General features: G+C 39.0%; 1 protein-coding gene and 2 long non-coding RNA genes across 4 annotated transcripts; 2 read left to right on the forward strand and 1 right to left on the reverse strand.

The window, feature by feature from the left end:
* Window positions 1-3,542: 3,542 nt before the first annotated feature.
* On the forward strand, window positions 3,543-10,374 carry LOC127061077 (uncharacterized). Of its 2 annotated transcripts, XR_007780519.1 has the most exons (4): window positions 3,543-3,804; window positions 5,499-5,588; window positions 7,053-7,125; window positions 7,475-10,374. It is a non-coding gene; the product is annotated as an uncharacterized LOC127061077 (long non-coding RNA). The 2 variants fall into 2 exon arrangements; XR_007780518.1 differs by having other exon boundaries at window positions 7,053-10,374.
* On the reverse strand, window positions 5,991-7,802 carry LOC127061078 (uncharacterized). The gene is made up of 2 exons (XR_007780520.1): window positions 7,738-7,802; window positions 5,991-6,326 (listed from the first exon to the last, which is right to left on the reverse strand). It is a non-coding gene; the product is annotated as an uncharacterized LOC127061078 (long non-coding RNA).
* A 165-nt stretch (window positions 10,375-10,539) lies between the features above and the next one.
* On the forward strand, window positions 10,540-20,344 carry LOC103822944 (fructose-1,6-bisphosphatase 1). Its single transcript, XM_009097980.4, has 7 exons — window positions 10,540-10,747; window positions 13,199-13,361; window positions 14,941-15,033; window positions 16,089-16,232; window positions 17,436-17,573; window positions 18,809-18,928; window positions 19,911-20,344. The coding sequence occupies exons 1-7, from the start codon at window positions 10,578-10,580 to the stop codon at window positions 20,100-20,102; spliced, it is 1,020 nt and encodes a 339-aa protein (XP_009096228.1). The 5' UTR covers window positions 10,540-10,577; the 3' UTR covers window positions 20,103-20,344.
* The last annotated feature ends 32 nt before the right edge of the window (window positions 20,345-20,376 follow it).

The following is a 20,376-nucleotide window of genomic DNA, read 5'->3' on the forward strand; positions in this document are numbered from 1 at the left end:
CAAGAAAAAGCTAAATTAGTAAAAGAAAAAAATGGGCTACATGTGAGGACAGGGTTTATTTTACTTTAAATGTATCATTAAACATCCATAGATCTGAAAATTTCCAAAAAACAATCAGTGAGTTTCTTCATTGCCACAGCTGCTTATGGCTTATTTGCAGCTTTTGTCTTTAAGAAGAATGCAGGAGGTCAAGAAGTCTATCTGTCACTTAACTATGTTTTCATTTTTAGCTCCAAGTGTGGTTCATCCAATTTATCCTTCTCTGTGAAAGGATCAAACGACACTGTATAAATGTCAGACCTGGGTTAAAAGCCAAACTACTATGGTATGATGTAGGATATACAGAGGCTATTGGCTATGATTTGTTTTGAGATTTGGTGCTCATAGGAGCCTTCAAGTTACTTGCAGAAATGTGACCCTAAAACATTCAGACAAATACTGATAAACAGGAGTTATTCCTCACAAGCTTGAGTAGCCCTAGGTTTGTAGTTGAAAAGCTTTCAGACTGTTAAATCTGACATGGGGTACTGTTCTGTCTCACAGCAGTTCTGATTGTTCAGCTAGGTTTATGTGACCAGATCATGCAATGCTGTGAGAGGTGGGAGCAGGTATCTCACAGCTGTCTTAAGATTGGGGACTCTCAGGAGTCAGTGCATTAACAGATCTGCCTCAGTGGAAGCAGGACTGGGAACTCAAGGTCTTTTGCCTTGAATGCTGAAACTCCTGACTGAAACATCTCTGTAAGTATTTTGGTACATCAATTAGAATTTGATCCCAGGGATACATTTCCTATGGAAGGCCATTTCCACGTGACAAAAAATGGTAGAAGTGGTAGGGACTTCTTAAATTAACATAACCATTAACATGGTTGGAAAAAGTCAAACAGTAAGAATGTCACAGTGGTTCCTCAGAAGGGATATTTTAAAATTCTAATTATGCAATAATATTGCCTTTGTAATACTTTAATATTATCCTAGTATTACTATGGCAATAATACCTTGATAAATTATGGTTAAATATGAATGTTTTCAAGTTTAGGAACTGAAAATTGTATTACATAAAGTTGATACATAAAAATCAGGGAAAATGAAGTTCCTGTGCAGGATTGCAATAAAGTGTTTTAAAAGACAGTGTTGGCATTGGGCTATAGCTGGGCTATTCTGCCATGACATTTTCACAGCTGTTGTGAATATCTTTCATAAGCTTCAGTGGTTTCTGTTCTAAAGTAGTGCAATAATATTTTTCTTCTGTTCTTGTTTCCCTTGTTTGCCTGTCCTCCCCTTCTCGTTTTTTCCCCCTTCTCAATATCTAATTTTTATATGATTTAATCTCATACTAAATTTTTAATGATTTAATTCTTTTGTTTCTGAAAGCACTTCTCCATTACATTTCAAATGGAAGTATTTCCCAAAGTGCCATTAAAAAACAATTGCATGAAACTGGTTTAATGCTCAAATACTTCATAAACAAGCAGCCACAAACATCTTTTTATTTCTCAAAACCTGTTCTGTCTGCTCTGTGAGATCCCAAAATCTTATTGGTGTTAATCTTGACATAGCTCTTTAAGTCCTTTTCACCTATGAACACCTTTGCTTGCAGACATCCACATACATTAAAGTTAAATGGATATGGAAAGACATGTTATATCCTGTGTATATCAGAACAGAAGTATCCTTTTGGCTAGATATGAGACAATGGATATTAGACCTCAGAGCTTTTGTCTGTAGAGCAGTCATCTCCCATTCCTGCACCCCACTGGATACACAAGACAAGACACTGTGGCGCAGGAAGAAAGCATATTTCTGTGAATAAATAATTAAATAAACTAAATTAAGTAGAATTTTGAAATGTTGTTGATGTCATAATTTTTTCATTTCTATTTTGTGTATATTTCATTACTGTGTCTAACATCAGTACAATAATAAATGTATATAATTTATAAATAAGCATGCATATTTTGGAGTGCACTCAAGAACTTTTCACTTACATGGGTGCACAATGACAAAGATGTTTAGAGACCTCTGCTCTAGACCATCTAGTTCACCTTGACCACTGTGCAGCTATTACATCTGTAATGAATAAAATACATGTATAATGTCTTGGTAGGGCATTATACATGAATTTTATTCATTATAGATGTAACAGGAAGATGAAGGAGAAATCCTATTAGTCATGATAAAAACAGGTATCTTCCCCTATGAAAATTACCTCAATCAATTTCCAGCTGTGCCTAGAGTTTGACAGTGCTTGCTCATCCTTTGCAATTAAGACATGGTGGAAGCAGAGGGCAGGAGGTTTTGACTCTTTCTGTCTCATAAGGATTTAATGTCACAAAACCCACGTGGGGCCTCCTTAATTGGTTTTGGTATTCAGCCTGCAAATGACCAAACCTGTAACCTGGATTTGCAAACAGAAGGAAGCACTGAATGTACAAGGACAGTTTTCTGGTTTCTGTTTATTTAAGCTGGAAGAATTAGGAATATGTTACTTGGCAGTCTTACACAATTTGAGCATTGAAATGACTCAATATATGTAATTCTTGTTGGTTATTTTTAATTTTCCCCAAAACTAGGTTGTTTTTTTTTTTTCTCTCCTTAAGGTGATATATTCAGCACATATTAGCAAAATACAATTTACAGATCAACATTAGACTGCACCATGCAAAGAGGAAAAGGTGAAAAACTGACAGTAAATTTTTGAATAGCAGTGGAAACATTGCAGCAGTTCATCTGTAAAACCAGGGACATCTTTATATGACTTTTTTTCTGTTTTCTTCTCAGACTGTGGACTGTGTAGAGTAAAGACTGTTTTTTTCTTCTCTTTCTATACACTGACAATAATTACTTCCATGAAATCATGCCCTTCATCCTAAACAACTATCGTAAAAATAAAAATCACAGCCATCACCAACAGCAGTAAGGATGTCAAATGCAGAAGGTCTAATCATGTACTGGTGAACCATTGAAAACAGTCTGAAAGTAATCAGACTGGGAGGACAGATACAGAAATGGGAGTGTGTGAAGTATTCAGTGAGCACAAGCAGAGACCTGGAGATAATGAATGCGCATTTCCAGTAGGATTTAAATTATGATTTTGTATTAGCAGTAGGGATGATATACAGGGGCAGTCTCTTGTCTTCTGGAATAGACGGAGAGAGCCTAAGAGCTTGACTTCCTCTATCCAGGCAGAGACACATGAAGCTGCTCACACCAGCGTCCTCTGCCCCGGAGAGCAGCCAGGCTCTGGTTCTGCAGTAGCTCGTCCTAAATAAGCATTGCCATCTGATGGCAGAGCCTTGGAACTGCACAGTCTCTGTGGATAGCGCAAGCCGGAAATAAACCAAGTGACTTGCTCCGAAATTAAGTGTCTATAACAGAACACCCGATTTTTTTTCGATTTTTTTTTTTTTTTTTTTTTTTTTTTTTTTTTTTTTTTTTTGGTCACCATTTTATGATGAGTGCCCTGAGAGGTTGTGGAGTCTCCTTCAGTGGGGATATTCTGGACATCTAGACACAATCCTGTGCCATGTGCTCTGTGATAACCCTGCTTGAAGAGGAAGGTTGCATCACATGACCCACTGTGGTTCCTTCCAACCCGACCCGTTCTGTGATTCCCTTTGAGTCACACTAAAAAAGTTTTTCTTCTGCCATGAAATAGACAGGGCAGGAGATATTTCTCCCTCTTTGATGCCTTTATTAAAAGTGATCAGCTCAAGGCTGGGAGGCCCGATGGATCCGCGGGTTCGCCGTCGCAGCTCCCTGGAGCGACTTGGAGAAGGAGACAAATGCAGCTTTGTCCACTAAGGTACAAAGTTGGGGTGTCCAGGCTCACGAGAGCAGGCAGGGGTGTACATCCCCAGGTTGCCGATTTTGAGTTGGCAGACTCAGGGGCTCGCTCTACCGATGCCGATTTGAGGGGCCATTAAGGTTTTCAGAGTCTCTGCTGGCTTCTCACCTCACCCCTGATGTCCAGAGACCACTTTGATCTCTGAGTTCCATATTGGCTCGCTGGTTTAGGGGTTTATTAATTGCGTTTGGAATAGGGGCTTGCTCCATTGCATTTTGGCTCTAAACTTATCTGCATATCAACTCCTGGTTCCCTCCCCTCCACCGTCTGGGGGGATGCCATCCTCCCACCTGGCCACAAGCAGGCTGATGCTGATACAATAGAGTGAATTCTCAACCATAGATGGCAAACGACCCGATACTTAACAGGTGATTCGACAAGCAGCTAACAAAAGCACTCCTCTACCAGAACTGGTTAAACTTGTAATTCTACTTTTGGAAAAAAAAATGGGTAACCCTTTTTTTGTTCATAACAAGCCATATCCTTGGTATCCTTGTTGCCTTTTCTCTATGTTCATGCTGTTTTCATCAGAGTCACAGAAGGAGATACCTCTGCTTAATAATGTAGCAGGCTCCTAGGACGGCAGAGCTGTATCTTGCATACACTAGTGTTTTAAGTTATGGCTTCCTGTTAGGCTATTGATCACAAATATAGCTGGGCTACAGCAACAGGAGTGCACCTTCTAGAAGCACTAGTCTACATATGTAAGGAAGGAATAGGAAGAGAAAGTGTGCAGGCCCGGCTCACATCTTCTTCTAAGCAGCATCTCTAGTTGCCGCTTGCAGGAGGTGAGCCCTGAGTGGATATGCCCCGCAGCTCTCATACCTAGATTCTAAAATCAAATGGGAGCTAATATGCCTGGGTGCTGGAATTTGATCAAATGGGAAAAAATATTTTTTTTTTATGATCAAAAGCCTGATTCTGACATTGCCATCTACTGAGTTGAGTTATTCCTGTCTTGGCACATACTGTGTTTTGGGTATCAGCATTGTGTCATGTGATGAACTGGCACTGGGACCATGCAAGGCAAGGGCAGGAGTTTAGCCTTTGCAAATTTCCATGTGTGTGTGAGTCATGAAATTGACTCTTGAGTGGTCTTAAAAATTATGCTTTTCATTTAAACCTGGACATGTACTCATGAATAGGTGAATTTGATTTTACAATAGATCATTTGATAAGAACAAAAGCATATACCCAAAACCACTACAAACCAAGACAAAGTTGCTCAGCGTGCATCTCAAGCAAGAGTGATGACTGCCTTTTCTGTGTTGCACTGCCACCTACAAGATTCAGGTGTGGACTAGATCCCTCACGTGCTAAAGGTTGTATGCAGAAAGCAAAAAATGGCCATGCATGTCTGATACTCTCATTGTCAAAGGAAATGGTTTTGCTACTACTGCCATCAGTAAGGAAATACTATTTGCAGCAATGATGGCAAGTTTTAATATCTGACTTTAGAACTGGATATTATAGTTATCCCAATAACTAGTTAATGTAAGAGGATTTTGAGCTACTATTTATTAATCCTATCATAATAAAATGGACTCTTAAGCAACCTGAAGTATTCTTGCTACCCACCTATCTTCCCTGTTTCTAAAGTCATACCAACTTGCAGAAATGTCCTAGCTGTTTGTGTTCAACTTTCTTTCCAGTTCTCCAGAGCTGGCCCTGTATGTGGTTGGTATATCCCTTCTCCACTTTCTCCTGTACTTTTCACAGTTGTATCACCAAAGAAATATCAGGTTAGTAGAGCAAAAGAAAATACGCGCAAATGCAATTCTGATATATTTGAGTTAAATACCTCATTATCCCTTTTTCCTTAATTCTTTCTTAAACAGAGTGAATTCCCAAAGTAACCAGTCAGCTTTTCATGAAGTCACATTTTTTCTCTGTGGCACAGGATAAAGTTTTTCCTTTGATTTTCCTTACCAGCCTCCCTACAACACAGCATGATTATAAGGATTAGCTGATTCTTATTCAGAATTCAGAAGCTGTGGCAAACTATGCAAACAATGGATAAAATGAATTTTTAAAATGTAATAGTTATCAGTAATTTTAAATAGGTTTAGTGTCTGTACTTCAGGCATGGAACAGAATACTTATGGTAGAGATGAACAGAGAGTGATCATCTAAACCATCACTCATTCATTTGTTGGCCATGTTTTTTATTGCTTACACAAAAGGAGGGTTTTTTTGGATATTATGTTGCATTTCTGCATCATGCTTCATAGTATGTTTATCACTACTAGAAGTGTTCAGATCTGATCGTCCTCACACTGTCAATAAACCTGGAAAAGCCAACCAGTCTTCTGGACCTTTATCTAGGAAAACAGTTTTAGTTGTGCTGATTAACACAGATTATCTGAATTGAAATTCAGAAATTCTGAATTGAATCATGTACAGTTAAATTACCATAGCTAAAAAATGATGAGCTGGACCTCTGTAACACTGTCCATGTAATTCTTCCAGAAGAATAGGATCTGAAAAAAATAGACAGAATATACTTGGAAATACAATATAAATATTTTTTTAACACAGCAAATAAATCTGTAAGGACATTAATAGAAAATGTCTCCCAGCAATCTAACCTATGATTAGGGTTTGAGAATGTAGTATGACCATTTATATTAAGCGTTTTTCCTCCATCAACCTTGAATTTTGCAGGTTTACAACTTAAATTTTAAACAAATATTTTTTGTTTTTCTAGTTGGTTGTTACATTGACAAACTGTGTCATGTAATCATGACATCATGTTACTCAGTATTGGCAGAAGTTATTTATTTCCAGAAAGGGAACTGTTATAACTATATAATTATAACTCCACTTTAATTGCCTTCTTAGCCTAGTTTTGAAGTCTCATCTTTCAGCACTAAACTCTCTATCTGGTTTTAACTGTGGTTTTGGGATTTATTTCTGGAGTGGTTTTTTTTCGTTGATTTTTGTTGTTGTTGTTTTTGTTTGCTTATTTGTGTTTTGACTTGTTTTTGTTGTTGTTGGTTTTGGGGGAGGGTTAAATTCATTTTTTCTTTACACAGACTTGGTGTGATTACTTAAAATACTTTTAGTTTATACATTTTATAAGATGAGAAGTCATAGCAAATGCAATAATTTATATTTACTATCTTGTTTTACTTGCCTGGTAGAATCTTGTGAATAAGTAAAAAATACAGAAATATAAAACTAATGGTTCAATATCTGTATTTCAGAGTTACACAGACTGTTTCCAGGATCTACTGCCTGCACATTAAGTTCTTTGTCTCCCTCCAGAAAACTGCTAAGGTAGTCTCACATGAGCTGGTCTCACACTGAAATGCTGACAGTGTTTCCATTCCCACAAGAGGGCACCAGGCACGGGAAAATCCCTTCACATTCATTAATATCAGCCTTATAGTTCATCTCTACTTCTTAATCACTTATAGTACTATAATGCATAATATCAAATGAAACCCCTTTACATCTACTACACAAAGAAATTACCTTTCAGCCAATTTATACTCATAATTACCTATGTTTAAACATCTGTTTATGACACTTGCTATATTTCACCTGTGTTCAGAGAGATACTTTGCTATCACAGTTATATCAATGTTCTTGTCTATTGACTATGTGTGGACTCTTTCTCACACAGGAAATTCACATGGGCAAAATTAAGCACTTTCTGAAACAAAGAAGGCAAAAGATTGATTGTACATCTAGAAATCTTCCTGATTTCACATGTGCAGTTCCCCTTTTCACCTGGATCCATCTCTTGTAGCAGGCAGGATCTGCCTGATTTGTGCCCTTGAAGCTGCTCCAGCCCTTATCACCATGGCATCCCATGGCAGAGAGCAGCTGTACTGGTGGAGTGACATTGCCTTGCAAATCATCTCCATGTAACTTGCCTGATCTTACCTTCTGTCTACCCAGCCAGCACAAAACTTCTGCAGTTGTGAGCCTCCTGCACAAAGAAAGTTCTTCTTCAGCAAAAGTGGAATCTAAAGCTGGTTTTCCCACATGGACACTCTTACTTCAGGGGAAAAAAAAAGTCCTTTGTGACGGAGTTTCACTCCTATTGTCTTTGTGTCTGGCATTTGAACCTACAAGAGGCAATCTTTATTGAAGGATTTCTCATCAGTGTTTGTCCGATTTTCAAGATAATTTCGCAACTGGGGTTCTATGTGCTGGGAGAAAAGTTTGTTTCAAAGTAGTTACATGGATTTGTAATCTTGGAGTTCTAAAACTGCTGTGAACCATGTCTACTTGACGTCATCTGTGCGCAAACAAGTCCCTGTTTTCTTCTGTATAGAAGTGAGCTGTTTCAGCAATGTTTAGTCAACCAGTACTGACTGACCTTCTCAAATCCACAGATTCATTTTCAATAAATGTTTAACTACTGTTTTCTAAAGCCAAAGGTTCACAACATGTAAAGCCTACTTTTAAACTTACACTGATTGTATAGTTACCAAACAGCATGGTTGCTGTAGGGCTGCATGGCTTGTCTACCCTCAACCATTTGATATTAATTAATTAATTAATGTCATGTCAGCTTTCTATACTAAGAGTGAAATTCAAGAAATGACTAATTTATGCATACATTCTAAGGCCTCTAGGCATGTAGAGGTGGATTAATCTCAATCTTCTAGTGAGTTGGCTCAAATACAGAAGATTGAGGACATGCTAAATAGGCTGAAAATAATTCTCCTTCTCCATAATAGAAAATGCACATTTGGATGGACTTGTATGAAACCAGCAACCTTTCAAATGATTGCAATTTCAGTTCACAATACTTGTTTCTACCTGTGGGAATGGAGGAGTAAAACTCATCTCTCACTCATCTCACAAACCCCAAAAGTTCAGAGACAAAATCTCATCATCAACTCAAGGACAGTATATCTTCCCTGTAAGATAAGAGACGTTTGTTATCCTCAGGCATAGACACCAAAACCTTAGGTATATTTTGAACTGATCTTGACTATTTTATACTGAAGTACAGCTCTTCCTGCAGATTACTGTTGTGCTTGTTAAGTCTTCACATTCAAGGCAAATTGGCCCTAATCAGAGACTCTGTGATTTATAACTGCATGTCATATATCGCCAGTTTATTCTGCCTGCTCGCTGCTACCCAATTCCAGTGCACTCATCCAACATTTTATTGGGTCTTTGCTATTTGCTCTTCTCAACTATTGAGATTGCAAATAGCTGTTCTAAATGGTTGTAAAGCATTGCTTACCCTTAAAGAATGAGCTAACTTCCATGTTTTGTAAATTTTCCCAAATCCACATGCCTCAAAAGAACATTTTTATGATAGTGGGCTGTTGACCACTTGCCAAAGACAGAAATATCTTGTTCAGAAGAGCACTACTACTCATATCTAATATCTTCAGGAGTGTCTGTAATACTGGGCATGAGCAAATTAGGCCAAAGTTGTTTACACTTTTAGGAGAAGACATTTATGCATGCCTTCCAAGTATTTAATGCATAGATACGCAATGTACTCTGCATGAAGATAGAATGTTCATGTATGCAAAGACGTGCATCTTGTAAAAGACTTTTGCCTTGTGTTTGACACCATTTGGAATGATTTCAGTTTGTGGTTTCAACTTAGAATTCGAGACCGTGCTTATTAAACTCATTAATGTATTCTACTGAAAAATAATTTTTTTAAATATTTGTCTTCTTAGATAATATGAATATAAAATAATAGCTAGTACAAAAAATCTGAGTAGTACACTCGTATTCAGGTTTGTGTTTGTAAAATTATTGTGTGAAAGGGTGTATCTAGGGTCAGGAGTTGGACCAACCTGGTTTCCTTGACTAGTGCTTGGATTTTTCTATCAAACATAAACAGCAAAACATATTGTTTGATTTTGCTGCAAAATCAGAAAGGCTAGAACCAAAAGAAATGAGATTCGGGAGGGTCTAGATTCCCTTGCAGCAGTATTTGTGTGAAGTGCTTTAACTGCTAGCTTTTGAAGTGGGACTCAGCCTTTGTTTTTCTATTGAACAGGTTTGGAGGGTTTGTTATGAAAGTCTCATTGGGTCCAACTGCCAGGGGCTTTTTCCTTGCAGCTTTTTTATGGTGCTGGGTAAGGCTGGGGCACGTGGGGTTAACATGACCTCTGTAAACTAAGTTAATACTTGATGGAATCGGTTACTGAATATGTGGTTTTCCTGTACTGAAGAGTCAGGATGAGAGCATTCCTGTGCAGCAGGAGATACTGACCTTGCTCTGTAGATTGTGTGCGGTTCTCTATAATCTACAATCACACTCACAGAGTGTTGCAATCAAGTGGTGAAACCGAGCTGACTTCTGAATTTTGGGGCACAGTTTCAGGATCGTTAACATTGAAGTGGGACCACCGCGAACAATAAGAACAGAACTACCAGCACCAGTGTCTCGATCAACTCCGTGCCGTTCACGTAACGAGTGCCCAAAGCACCAAAGCATCCTTCTCTCGCTTCTCCCCGCACAATGTAGGAGACAGTATCTGGTTTAAAAAAAAAAAAAAAAAAAAAAAAAAAAAAAAAAAAAAAAAAAAAAAAAAAAGGTGCGGCGGGGATTCCCCGCGGCGTATATTTCAGAGTGTCGGTGGGAGGCAGGGGTGGGATCGCTTTCCTCACTGTCAGCCTTGCCGCCGCCCTCCCGCACCCCGGCGGTGGCGGGGCCGGGCCCGCCCCGCCCCGTCCCGGCCCGCCCCGCCGAGGCAAGTGGCGGTGCTGGCGGCCGCGGCCCCACTCGCACCGCCGCCACCATGACGGACCGGTCCACCTTCGACACCAATGTCATCACCATGACCCGCTTCGTGATGGAGGAAGGCAGGCGGGCGAAGGGCACCGGGGAGTTCACGCAGCTCCTCAACTCCCTCTGCACGGCCATCAAAGCTATCTCCACCGCTGTCCGCAAAGCGGGCATTGCCAACCTGTGAGTCCCGGGATGCGCCCCGCACCTTTCCGCATCCCCGCGGGTCCAGGGCATCTTGCTGCCTCCGGGGTGGTGGGTGTCGGGATGAGGATGGGAATGGGTATTTCTTGCACCAGAAAAGCCTGTGAGTAGGGTTGCATCAACCCATCCTCTCGCACAGAGGTGGAAGTATCTTGGTTTCTTGATTTTTTTCAAGTGACATAAGTCCTATGACTTTTCAACAGTGTAAGGTGCCCAGGTGCCCAGTCTTTGAGAAATGCTTGCTGATAATAGAACTTAATACTTTCAGCAGGTGCGAGTGCCTGGAGCCATAAGACCAAATATACTGAAAGACAAAGCCTAGCAAAATAAGGCTGGATTATTGTTCATTGCATGATGCTTAATATCAAGGCATCATTTTATCCTTTGAGGTGTCAAATCAAATTCAGAGTGTTTTTTGTTTTTTTTTTAATAGTGCATCATAGCCACTTGAATTTTTTTATGAAACTTTGGATATCTAAGGCTTTTAGAAAGTGCACTAGTTAGGAATGGTAGTGTCTGTAGTCAGCCAGTCAGAAGGATGTTGTTCTGGAGATGCATCAGAAGGAATTTGGAACTCTTGGAATGTGAAATACCTGAAAGTACTTGTAGGTAACTAATCCTCATAAGTATTTTACTTACTAAGTAAATTGCTAAGTATCTTCATATCCTGAGTTGTGTGCTGGTCAAGGCTTTAAACATGGGCTACTTCATTACTTAATGGAAAATCTTGTAAAGAGAAAATGAACTTGCCTCTACAAGCTATGCAGAGAAAATATATTGAGAAAAAAGGCAAAAATCCTCCACTTATGTATGTTTGAGCTATTTTTCTGTTTTGACTTCATTACACGCATGTAATGTGGTAATTGTGATGTGCCAGCCCTTTCATATGCCTCCTGTATCTATCAGTAGAGACCAGGGTGTCCCAGCTCTAATCTGATTTGTAAGCTTAGGGCCCTACTCCTTTAGTGTCTCACATGTGTGTCAGTCAGCAGCTGCCCACAGGTTTGGTATCTGTGCCCATGGACTTGCCTTATGATCCCCTCCACAGCGGGTTTAACTCTCCATCAGTGCTGGAGAGGCTCTCCATCAGCCTGGTAGCAGGCTTTGGCCTCATAAGCCTCCTACTGTGGAACTGCATTTTATAAGAAGTGGTGAGATTTTGCTTTCCTGTCAGGGAATGTGAACAAGTAGGGATCACTGCAATCCATTTCTTTGGACCATCCTCAGACTCAACTATGTGCTTAGTGCTGCTCAGCATGGGAGGTGCAGAGCAACTGTGGGAGACATGCAGACCCTTCCCAGTTGCAGGCCCCACACCTGATACATCTCCTCCTCCCAGGAGTCCCCAAAAGATGGGGTACAGAAGCTGTTCTGCTGCTATGCCTCCACTCATAAGGACGGTGTTCCAAGTTTTTTTTTCTAAAAGCACTTTCACAGTGGCAGAAAGATATTCAAGTCACTGTAGCAGAGGTAAAGACAGAGAGTTACACAGACAGAGAGGTCTTGTTCTTTGTCTTATGCATAAAACTGAAGAAATGCATTGCTAAAGTAGTGTCCAGTGTTATTACATAAAATCTGAAATACCAGTGTTCAGCCTAACCAATGAACTGTAGCTGCAAGACCTAAGAGTCACCCGAATGTGTGCTGAGCTGGCTATGGTTTTCCCCTTCTAAGAGCTAAATTTCCCGTTTCCCTGTTTTGCGTGCTTACGTAATCACCTATCATAAGGTCTCCTGGTGTTTCCGTGTGCCAGATGGTTTGATTCTGATTAGCTTGCAGCATTTTATTTGCATTTCTTATTTGTATTTCTCAGTTCTTTTCCCAAGGAGACATTTACTACTTCAAATCAAAACTGAAAACATTAAATCATTAATCAGTTGCTTTATCTGTGAACAGACTTTTTCTACTGCAATTTGCACATCATATTGCTCATCAGGAGTATATTACATATAGAGGATATGGCATAACTAGATAACTAGTGTGGTCAGATTCACATATATATTCATATTTTTTAAAGTATATATTCATATGCTTTTAAAACATAAAATATTCAAATGAATTCCTAGCTTTTAGGGTTTGCAGAGCCTGGAATACAGGAATAAATAGGTCTTAAGTGCTCATTAAAAATCACAGTTGTAACTCAGCCTTCACAGCCTGGTCTGGCTGTGTTTAACTATAGTTCACAAACTATTGAAATGCAATTCCTTGTTTTGTATTTCTCAGCAACTTCTAGATATGCAAACACAGCTAGTGATAACATGTCTCAGCAAGAATTCACTGGCCAGTAAATATAAAACAGGTTTAGAGAGCTGCCATGTCATTTGAAAGTGCAGGATGTTTACAGGTGGTTTTACAGGTGTAAGAAACAGAACCCTTTAGAAGATGCAGTACTCTGTTCTCATGAAATGCTCTCTCTTGCAATTGCTCTAGCTATGGGATTGCTGGGTCTACCAATGTGACTGGAGATCAAGTAAAAAAGCTGGATATTCTTTCCAATGACCTGGTGATTAACATGCTCAAGTCATCCTTCAGTACCTGTGTTATCGTGTCCGAAGAAAACAAAGATGCTGTGATAGTGGAAACTGAAAAACAGGTTAGTAACTTTAAAAGCTCTCCCTGCTTGATTTCAGATCAGCCTGTACAGGTGTACTGCTCCACATGAGAGAGTGTTGGTCAACATTAGTTCTTTCTGTCGTTTCTGCTCTCCAGACTAATGTTTGTTGGTTTGATTTATTTTTTTATGTGTTGTTCCTCCCGACTTTCTTTTTCTTCCACCTTTCTGTTATTGTGGGGAAAATGTTTAATTCATCCCCATCCTATCTCTGGAACTATGCTCTGAGTCAGTCAAGCCCTTTTGAAGTGTTACTTTTTGAGTGGGACACTGATGAGCTGTTCTCTGCAGGTCAAATCTCGAGGTCTTTAATTCATGAAAATTCTCCTCGAAGCCTATGAAAGACTTAGCAACAATGAAACAAAAGCATATTTTACATTTATTATTCTTTATATTTACAAGCCTGCATGCTCTTATTCTGGGATAGTTCCTATTCCCCAGCTAATATTTTGGTCTGATCATATAAAAATCTGAGAAAAAAATTAGTAAAAACAAACAGCAAAAACATAATTTACGAAGTATAATGAAGTTTGCTTTTTTAAAGAGGTTCTTTCTCTCCCTGATGAGAAATCTTCAAAATTTATTTTCTAGGCATTGGATTTTCTTAGGTCTGAACAAATTCTCTCAAAGATCACTGAGGGAGTCCAAGTATTAATGCTTTTCTAAACTAAATGTGAGCCAATACACCGTTTTTATCAATGCATACCAGGAATTCCTACTTGCAGAGTAAAACATTGCTGAACTTAAATTTAAGTTTCTGACATGCAGAATAAAATCAAGTGAAAAACAAATAAACACTGTTGTTACACACTATTATTAAGACAACTATGAATAAAATGATGAAGGCAAAAAATATTTAAAAGGTACAGTTAGTTCAGCTTTTCCCCTGTACTGTCAATTTCCTATATTAAGGCATCCTACTGAATACCTTAACCCAGCAATAAGGCAGAGATTTCTTTTTGAGTTCCCAAAACCCAGGGTAAGATCAGTCTGGCTAAGGTAGTACCTGACCATTTCAGAGCATAGATAAAGGAAAATTTATAGTTTAGGCATGGCAGCCATTAAAGAGCTTTTTAGTACCTCTATAGGTAGAGGTTTTAGTTCTATATGAAAAAAAGGCCAATCTTCATTTTGTTTTTTCTCCTTACTATTCAGAAAGACATGTTGTAACCAAAGAGAAAGTGCAGCTTAGCCTAGATGGTGGATATGAGAGGATTGACTTCACTTACACAGATGAAACTAAACCAGTAAAAGTATTCCCCTTTTTTTTCTCACATTAAAAGTGTATGAGAAAACTTCACTTTTCCTGTGTTATCATCTGCTATGTACTTTAAAGATTTCCCAGCTTCTGGTTTGGCACAAATCACAGTTGTAATTAAGGGTTGAAATCTGGACCAAAGAATTGCTGATGTTTGAATTCAGTTACTTCATAATTGATGAAGGTGTTTTAGCTTATATTGCTGTGTAAGTCTCTGAGAAAATTTACTTACTGAAATGTTTTTATTTGGAGGAAGTGGGTAAATGCTGTCACTAATCTGGTTCTCTTTTTTGTGTTTTTTAGGGTAAATACATAGTCTGCATAGACCCTCTAGATGGTTCATCAAATATTGACTGTCTTGTGTCCATTGGGACCATCTTTGCAATTTATAGAAAGGTAAAATTCTTTCATGTAGAATAGGAAAAACCATTGTTGTGCAGCTTTTGGTGAAATAAAATTACATGGGAAGACAATAAAATCTAACTAAACTTGTGTGTGAAAGAGACTCAGGGCCAGCTTTAAGTTAAATCTAGTATTTCACAGACACATTTGAATTCCAAGAGACTAATTTGAATTAGTCTCTTGGAAGTCAGGATTTGAATTAGTCTCTTGGAAGAAGAAGAACCTATGTGTATATGGAAGCCTAGCTGATATTTAATTAGCCAGCTAATGAAATTACCTCTTGGAAATTACCCCATGTCTTAGGTTTCATGAATATTTGTGTTGAGGCAAAATACCACGTGGTTGTCATCTACTTGGAGAATGTGCTGTCAGGTTTCCTTGTTCTCTGTACTAATATTTCTGTTGGCCTGAGGACAGGCTTCAAAAAAAACCCAGAGCTGAAACATGTCATATGCATTTGAAGTGTCTAATTCACTCTGAAAGGCAGAAACGCTGTCTGAAGGAGGTTGAAATACCAGACTTACAGGTCACAACATGGGGGAAAAAGCAAATCAGATAAAACACACCCAACTGTCCATTTTAATCATCTTTTGTATGTCGTCATATATTCCAAAGTAGCTATTTTCAAATTCATTTTTGTGTGAAGCAAAAGAAAACCAAAAAAAAAAAAATCCCAAGTACTTTTGATCAACTTTGAACTCTGTGAGTCATGTTTCATTTCTTTTCAACTGTGCCTCTGAGTTTTCCTCTGAGTTGTGTTCATCATCAGCTACAAGGAGGTGCATAGCTCTTTATTATCTCCTTAATCCTTTCCTGCTTCCTGCATTCCTGCTAGGCTTAGTTAGAAGTGCATTTCTAGATCAATGTGTTTGTATCCTATGTATAATTTGTATTAGTGCATCCAGTAGGAATCTCAGTTGAGGATCATGGGAATACTTGTGCCACCACATGGCATGGATACGGAGCAGAAGACTGTCCCTATCCCAGAGCCCTGTCATGTACCAGCAGTAGAAATGAAATAAAATTGACTACCCTCTTTCTTGTTCTAGGTGTCCCCTAATGAACCTTCTGAGAAAGATGCTTTACAGCCTGGACGTAATCTCGTGGCAGCTGGTTATGCACTCTATGGGAGTGCCACCATGCTGGTACTGGCAACTTCTGCTGGTGGTGTCAACTGTTTCATGCTGGATCCGGTGAGAAGATCTTCTGTTTCTTTGTTTCTGTGTTAGGGATTGCCAGGCACTGTCTATAAGAACTGTGTGGCCCTAGGAAAATCAACCAAAGGAGCAGTTTTCAAGGTAGCATGAAGGAATGAAGTACAAATGTACTTATAACCCATCAGCAACAGAGTCAAGAGAGTTGCATTCCACCTGTCTGATGCAGAGGTGCCACGTGTGACTGAACAACAGGAAGACGGCCGAGTCAGCAGAGCAAATACACAGCGTGTGCAGTCATGTGATATTTAAAATAAGCAGTTTTCTGCAGTACAAAATACCATTTAAGTCTTATTTGTCTTTTCCTTAATGCTAGGACCTTAGTAAACCAGAGGAGCATAAATATTTAACCTTCTTCTGTATCTTGAGATCCCACCATGATGTGTAAAAGAGTAAGTGATGTGTATGGATGATGTGACGTTATAGCATGCTTTTGCCATGAGTTTTAAAACAAAAGTCATGCTGATCATAGCAGAAAGGAGTTTGCTTTAGTGGCCTGTTTCTTTGTGATCAGTCAGGGTGCCACCTGCCAGTCTTAAATTTTTAGAACCTGCAGTGACCAAGCTGCAGGAAATATAACTTGGTACTCTCTATTTAGTAGCAGCTTAAATAGATGCATGCATTTTTGACTTTATTCAAGTAACAGATTTAACTTTGAGCATGCATGCCTGTTATTTTGTTTACTGTTAGCACTAACTTGGAAATTTACTTCAGAGAAAACTAAACAGACCAGTCCTTGGTCACATGCTTCCTGTTAGCCCAAGCGAAAAAGAGCTGGAGTATCTGCAGCTCTTTGAAGATGTTTATGCATGATTCAGCTAGCACTCTCAGTTTCCAAACTCCCAGGAGTTCTGAAAATTATATTGTTCTAAGTCTAGGAAAAAAATGGAGAGATAAACAAATCTACAAATAGCATTTTTTGGGCGTAGAAAATAGAGAATTATTAGAATGGTAGTATGAGTAAGCCAGTATGATGACAGGATTCATGCTCTGTGTTTTATGTATAAACAAAATATCTTGTATGTAGACTGCAAAGACTACTTTTTTGTAGGTACTGAATGATTTAAAAATTGACAGTGGTAGTAAGTTTTTATTAATTTGTGTATGTTATTGGATTTTGCCTTGGTTTGCAAATAAGTGAGCAATTAATGCTAACAATTATTTTTTCTTTCTTATTGTTAGGCAATTGGAGAATTTATTTTGGTGGAAAGAGATGTGAAAATCAAAAAGAAGGGAAATATCTACAGTCTCAATGAAGGCTATGCTAAATATTTTGATCCTGCCATCACAGAATATCTCAAAAAGAAGAAATTCCCTGAGGTAAAATATCCTGTTTCAGAGAAACTCTTTGATGACTAACACCATTCACGATTTCCAGCTTTATGATCCATCACTCATTCTCTCACGAACTATTCAGAGCTTGTTTTCCTTTCCTGTCTATTTGAAATATAACTTGATGTATGATTGCTAATGCAACAACAGTTGATATAACCAGATATTTCAGCATTCTCCAATACTGCCCTGCACCTCTTTTACGTTTTTTACTTTCTTCCTTTTTTCTTTTTTTTGAGTCTTTTTTCTAATCTTTTTTCCTGAATGAGGAACGTGAGTAATGGTGCTGAAGGCAAACCTGGGCATCTGGTAATCAAGTAGCGAGGAAATCTTGTCTGGTGATGAAGAAATTTGATCGACATGTCAAATGTATTGTGTTGTGTTGTGTTGTATTGCTGCTTCCTTACTGTAACGTCTGAGTGGCTGGAGAGCAGCGTGGAGATGGCAGTGGGTCATTGCTCCGTGGTCACACGAGCTGTGTCCTAGGAGTGCCTCTCTCTTGAAAACCCAGTGTAGTTTCGAGGCTGCTTTGTGTTTGTGCAACTTCCTGGTGTCAGGAGCCCCAAAGCTCCAAGGAGTGCCCATAAAAGGTTCTCATGCCTTAAATATTTCATCACTGAAGTTATTACACTGGCAGTGACATGTGAACATCTACTGTTGTCAGGTGTAGGTGTCCCTTCCTGATCTTGCTTTGAAAGAAGATTGATAAATGATAAAACATTTGTCTTTCCAGGCTTAAGTTGTTGTTTATGTAGATATTAAAATGTACGCCAGGGAGTAGAATAAGGAAGTCACATCAGAAGTCAACTATTAACTTTTTCTTAACAAAAAAATTGCAGAAGCTGGCAAAAATAGTTGGAAGAAGTAGGAAAGATCACTTCTTCTGCTCTTTGATTCTTTTTCTGCTAGAAAAGACAAGGCCCCGGTATAAATTCCTAGCACATGAGCTTTTGCAACTGGAAATGAAGTGTTTTCCAAGTGTTAGAGCCAGATATTTTCTGGTTTTGACACTACTGCTCATCTATGCTGAAGTCTTCTGTCAGTCCTTGGCTTTTCCTAGTTAGAAAATGAAGAGGATACTGACATACTCTGCAAAACTACTTTGAGTATTATCAATGAAGCACGATACAGAGATGAAAGATGTTAGGACTGCTAAAGAGGCATCTGGGGGAAGTTGCCCTGGTGTGCTGTCCAGTTACTTTTATTGGAATGTTTTTCTCTAGGATGGCAGTTCACCGTATGGTGGGAGGTATGTAGGATCTATGGTGGCAGACGTGCATCGCACCCTGGTGTACGGAGGAATCTTTCTGTATCCTGCTAACTCCAAAAGTCCCAAAGGAAAGGTAAGCCTGAATTAGCCCAGTTACAGAAAATATCACATTATGTAGGCATTTCACTATCAAGATCAATATTTTGATTACAGAGCCTGTGTTTTGTAACTTGGTAGCTTGTATGTCTTGTGGGGGGGATATGGCCATCCCTTGCACACCGTCACAAGAGACAGCAGCCTGTTGTCAGACACCTGTTCTAGGGCTGCTTCTCACCTATTTCAACTGCAGTGACTTCTCTTTGTCTGCAAACATATCCAGCTTGTGGAACACGCCGGGGGGTGGGCTGCTCAAACAGGCTCCCCTGCACCATATCAGACAAAACCGGTGGTTCTGATCCCAGTCGAGTAGAACATTACAAAGCAAAGAATCTGCATTACCCTGAGATTTCTAGCACAAACTAGTTTGTAAGAAGACTAAATGTAGTTGACCCACTGTGAGAAGAGAAAACCATCTGCATCTTGTGTGTGGTAAGAGGGTGTCATCTGGAGGAGCTGTGCCTAGCTGCATCTGCCAGGACAATGGTCAGTCAGGGAAGATCATGCACTTACAGGCTGACAAGGGGACTGTTTATTCAGCAAAGACCTTTGATCTGTTTTGTAATTCTCCGTAAAATATTGCCTCAGGTTGCAGATAAGATGCAGTTATTCATTAGAGAAACCTAGTGGCAGGCTCAGAGCTCATGTTTTTATTTTCACACGCTCCTATGTGGGTCTGCCTTATTAACAGTTGTCTTAACATACAAGCTTTATCTCTCTGTAGATAGCACAATGCCAACATGGGCTATGGAGAAAGCGCTCAGATTGGGGAAAATCCAGCATTCACTGTGTTTTTAAAAGAAAGATCCACACAATTTCATTGTTGCATCAATGTTTATATGAAATAAAGAGTACTTAGAATATTGATTGGTTTAAAATCATATGCCAAATATATTTACATGCCATGTTTTTTGGCATTGCCTGGCCTGACTTCTGCAATTTTGACTTTTGTCTTCTAGCTGAGACTGCTCTACGAATGCAATCCTATGGCTTATGTTATTGAGAAGGCTGGGGGCATAGCTACAACTGGTCATCAAGCTGTACTAGATATAGTGCCTGAGGATATCCACCAAAGAGTGCCTGTTGTCTTGGGGTCTCCTGATGATGTGAAGGAGTACCTTGAGATAGTCAAGAAACATTCAGCTAAGTAAACAAAGCTTGCTAAATACACTTTGCACAGGGGATAAAATGTCTTACAGCTGAACCAAAGAATACGCTGCAGTACTGTGAGATTGAGCTGTCTGACTTCTGTAGCAAAAGAGCAAATGAGCCATATTTTCATAAGATTTTTTTAAAGTGAAATCTTATGCAACTGCAATGAAATATTGTGCAATGAAAGGCATTAAAAGATTGCATTAAAGGAAGCATTAAAAATTAAAGCAATGGAAAAATATGTTTTCTTTTTCATTTATCACTTGTGGTTAC

The sequence above is a fragment of the Serinus canaria genome, chromosome Z, assembly GCF_022539315.1.
Source record: "Serinus canaria isolate serCan28SL12 chromosome Z, serCan2020, whole genome shotgun sequence".
Lineage (NCBI taxonomy): Eukaryota > Metazoa > Chordata > Aves > Passeriformes > Fringillidae > Serinus > Serinus canaria.

What these genes read in the sequence shown, in the direction of transcription:
- LOC103822944 (XM_009097980.4), top strand. Translation starts at nt 10,578, where the DNA reads ATGACGGACCGGTCCACCTTCGACACCAATGTCATCACCATGACCCGC. An exon ending in ACTGTTTCATGCTGGATCCG is followed by an intron (nt 16,233 to 17,435) that starts GTGAGAAGATCT and finishes TCTTATTGTTAG; the next exon opens with GCAATTGGAGAATTTATTTT. An exon ending in AAAAGAAGAAATTCCCTGAG is followed by an intron (nt 17,574 to 18,808) that starts GTAAAATATCCT and finishes GTTTTTCTCTAG; the next exon opens with GATGGCAGTTCACCGTATGG.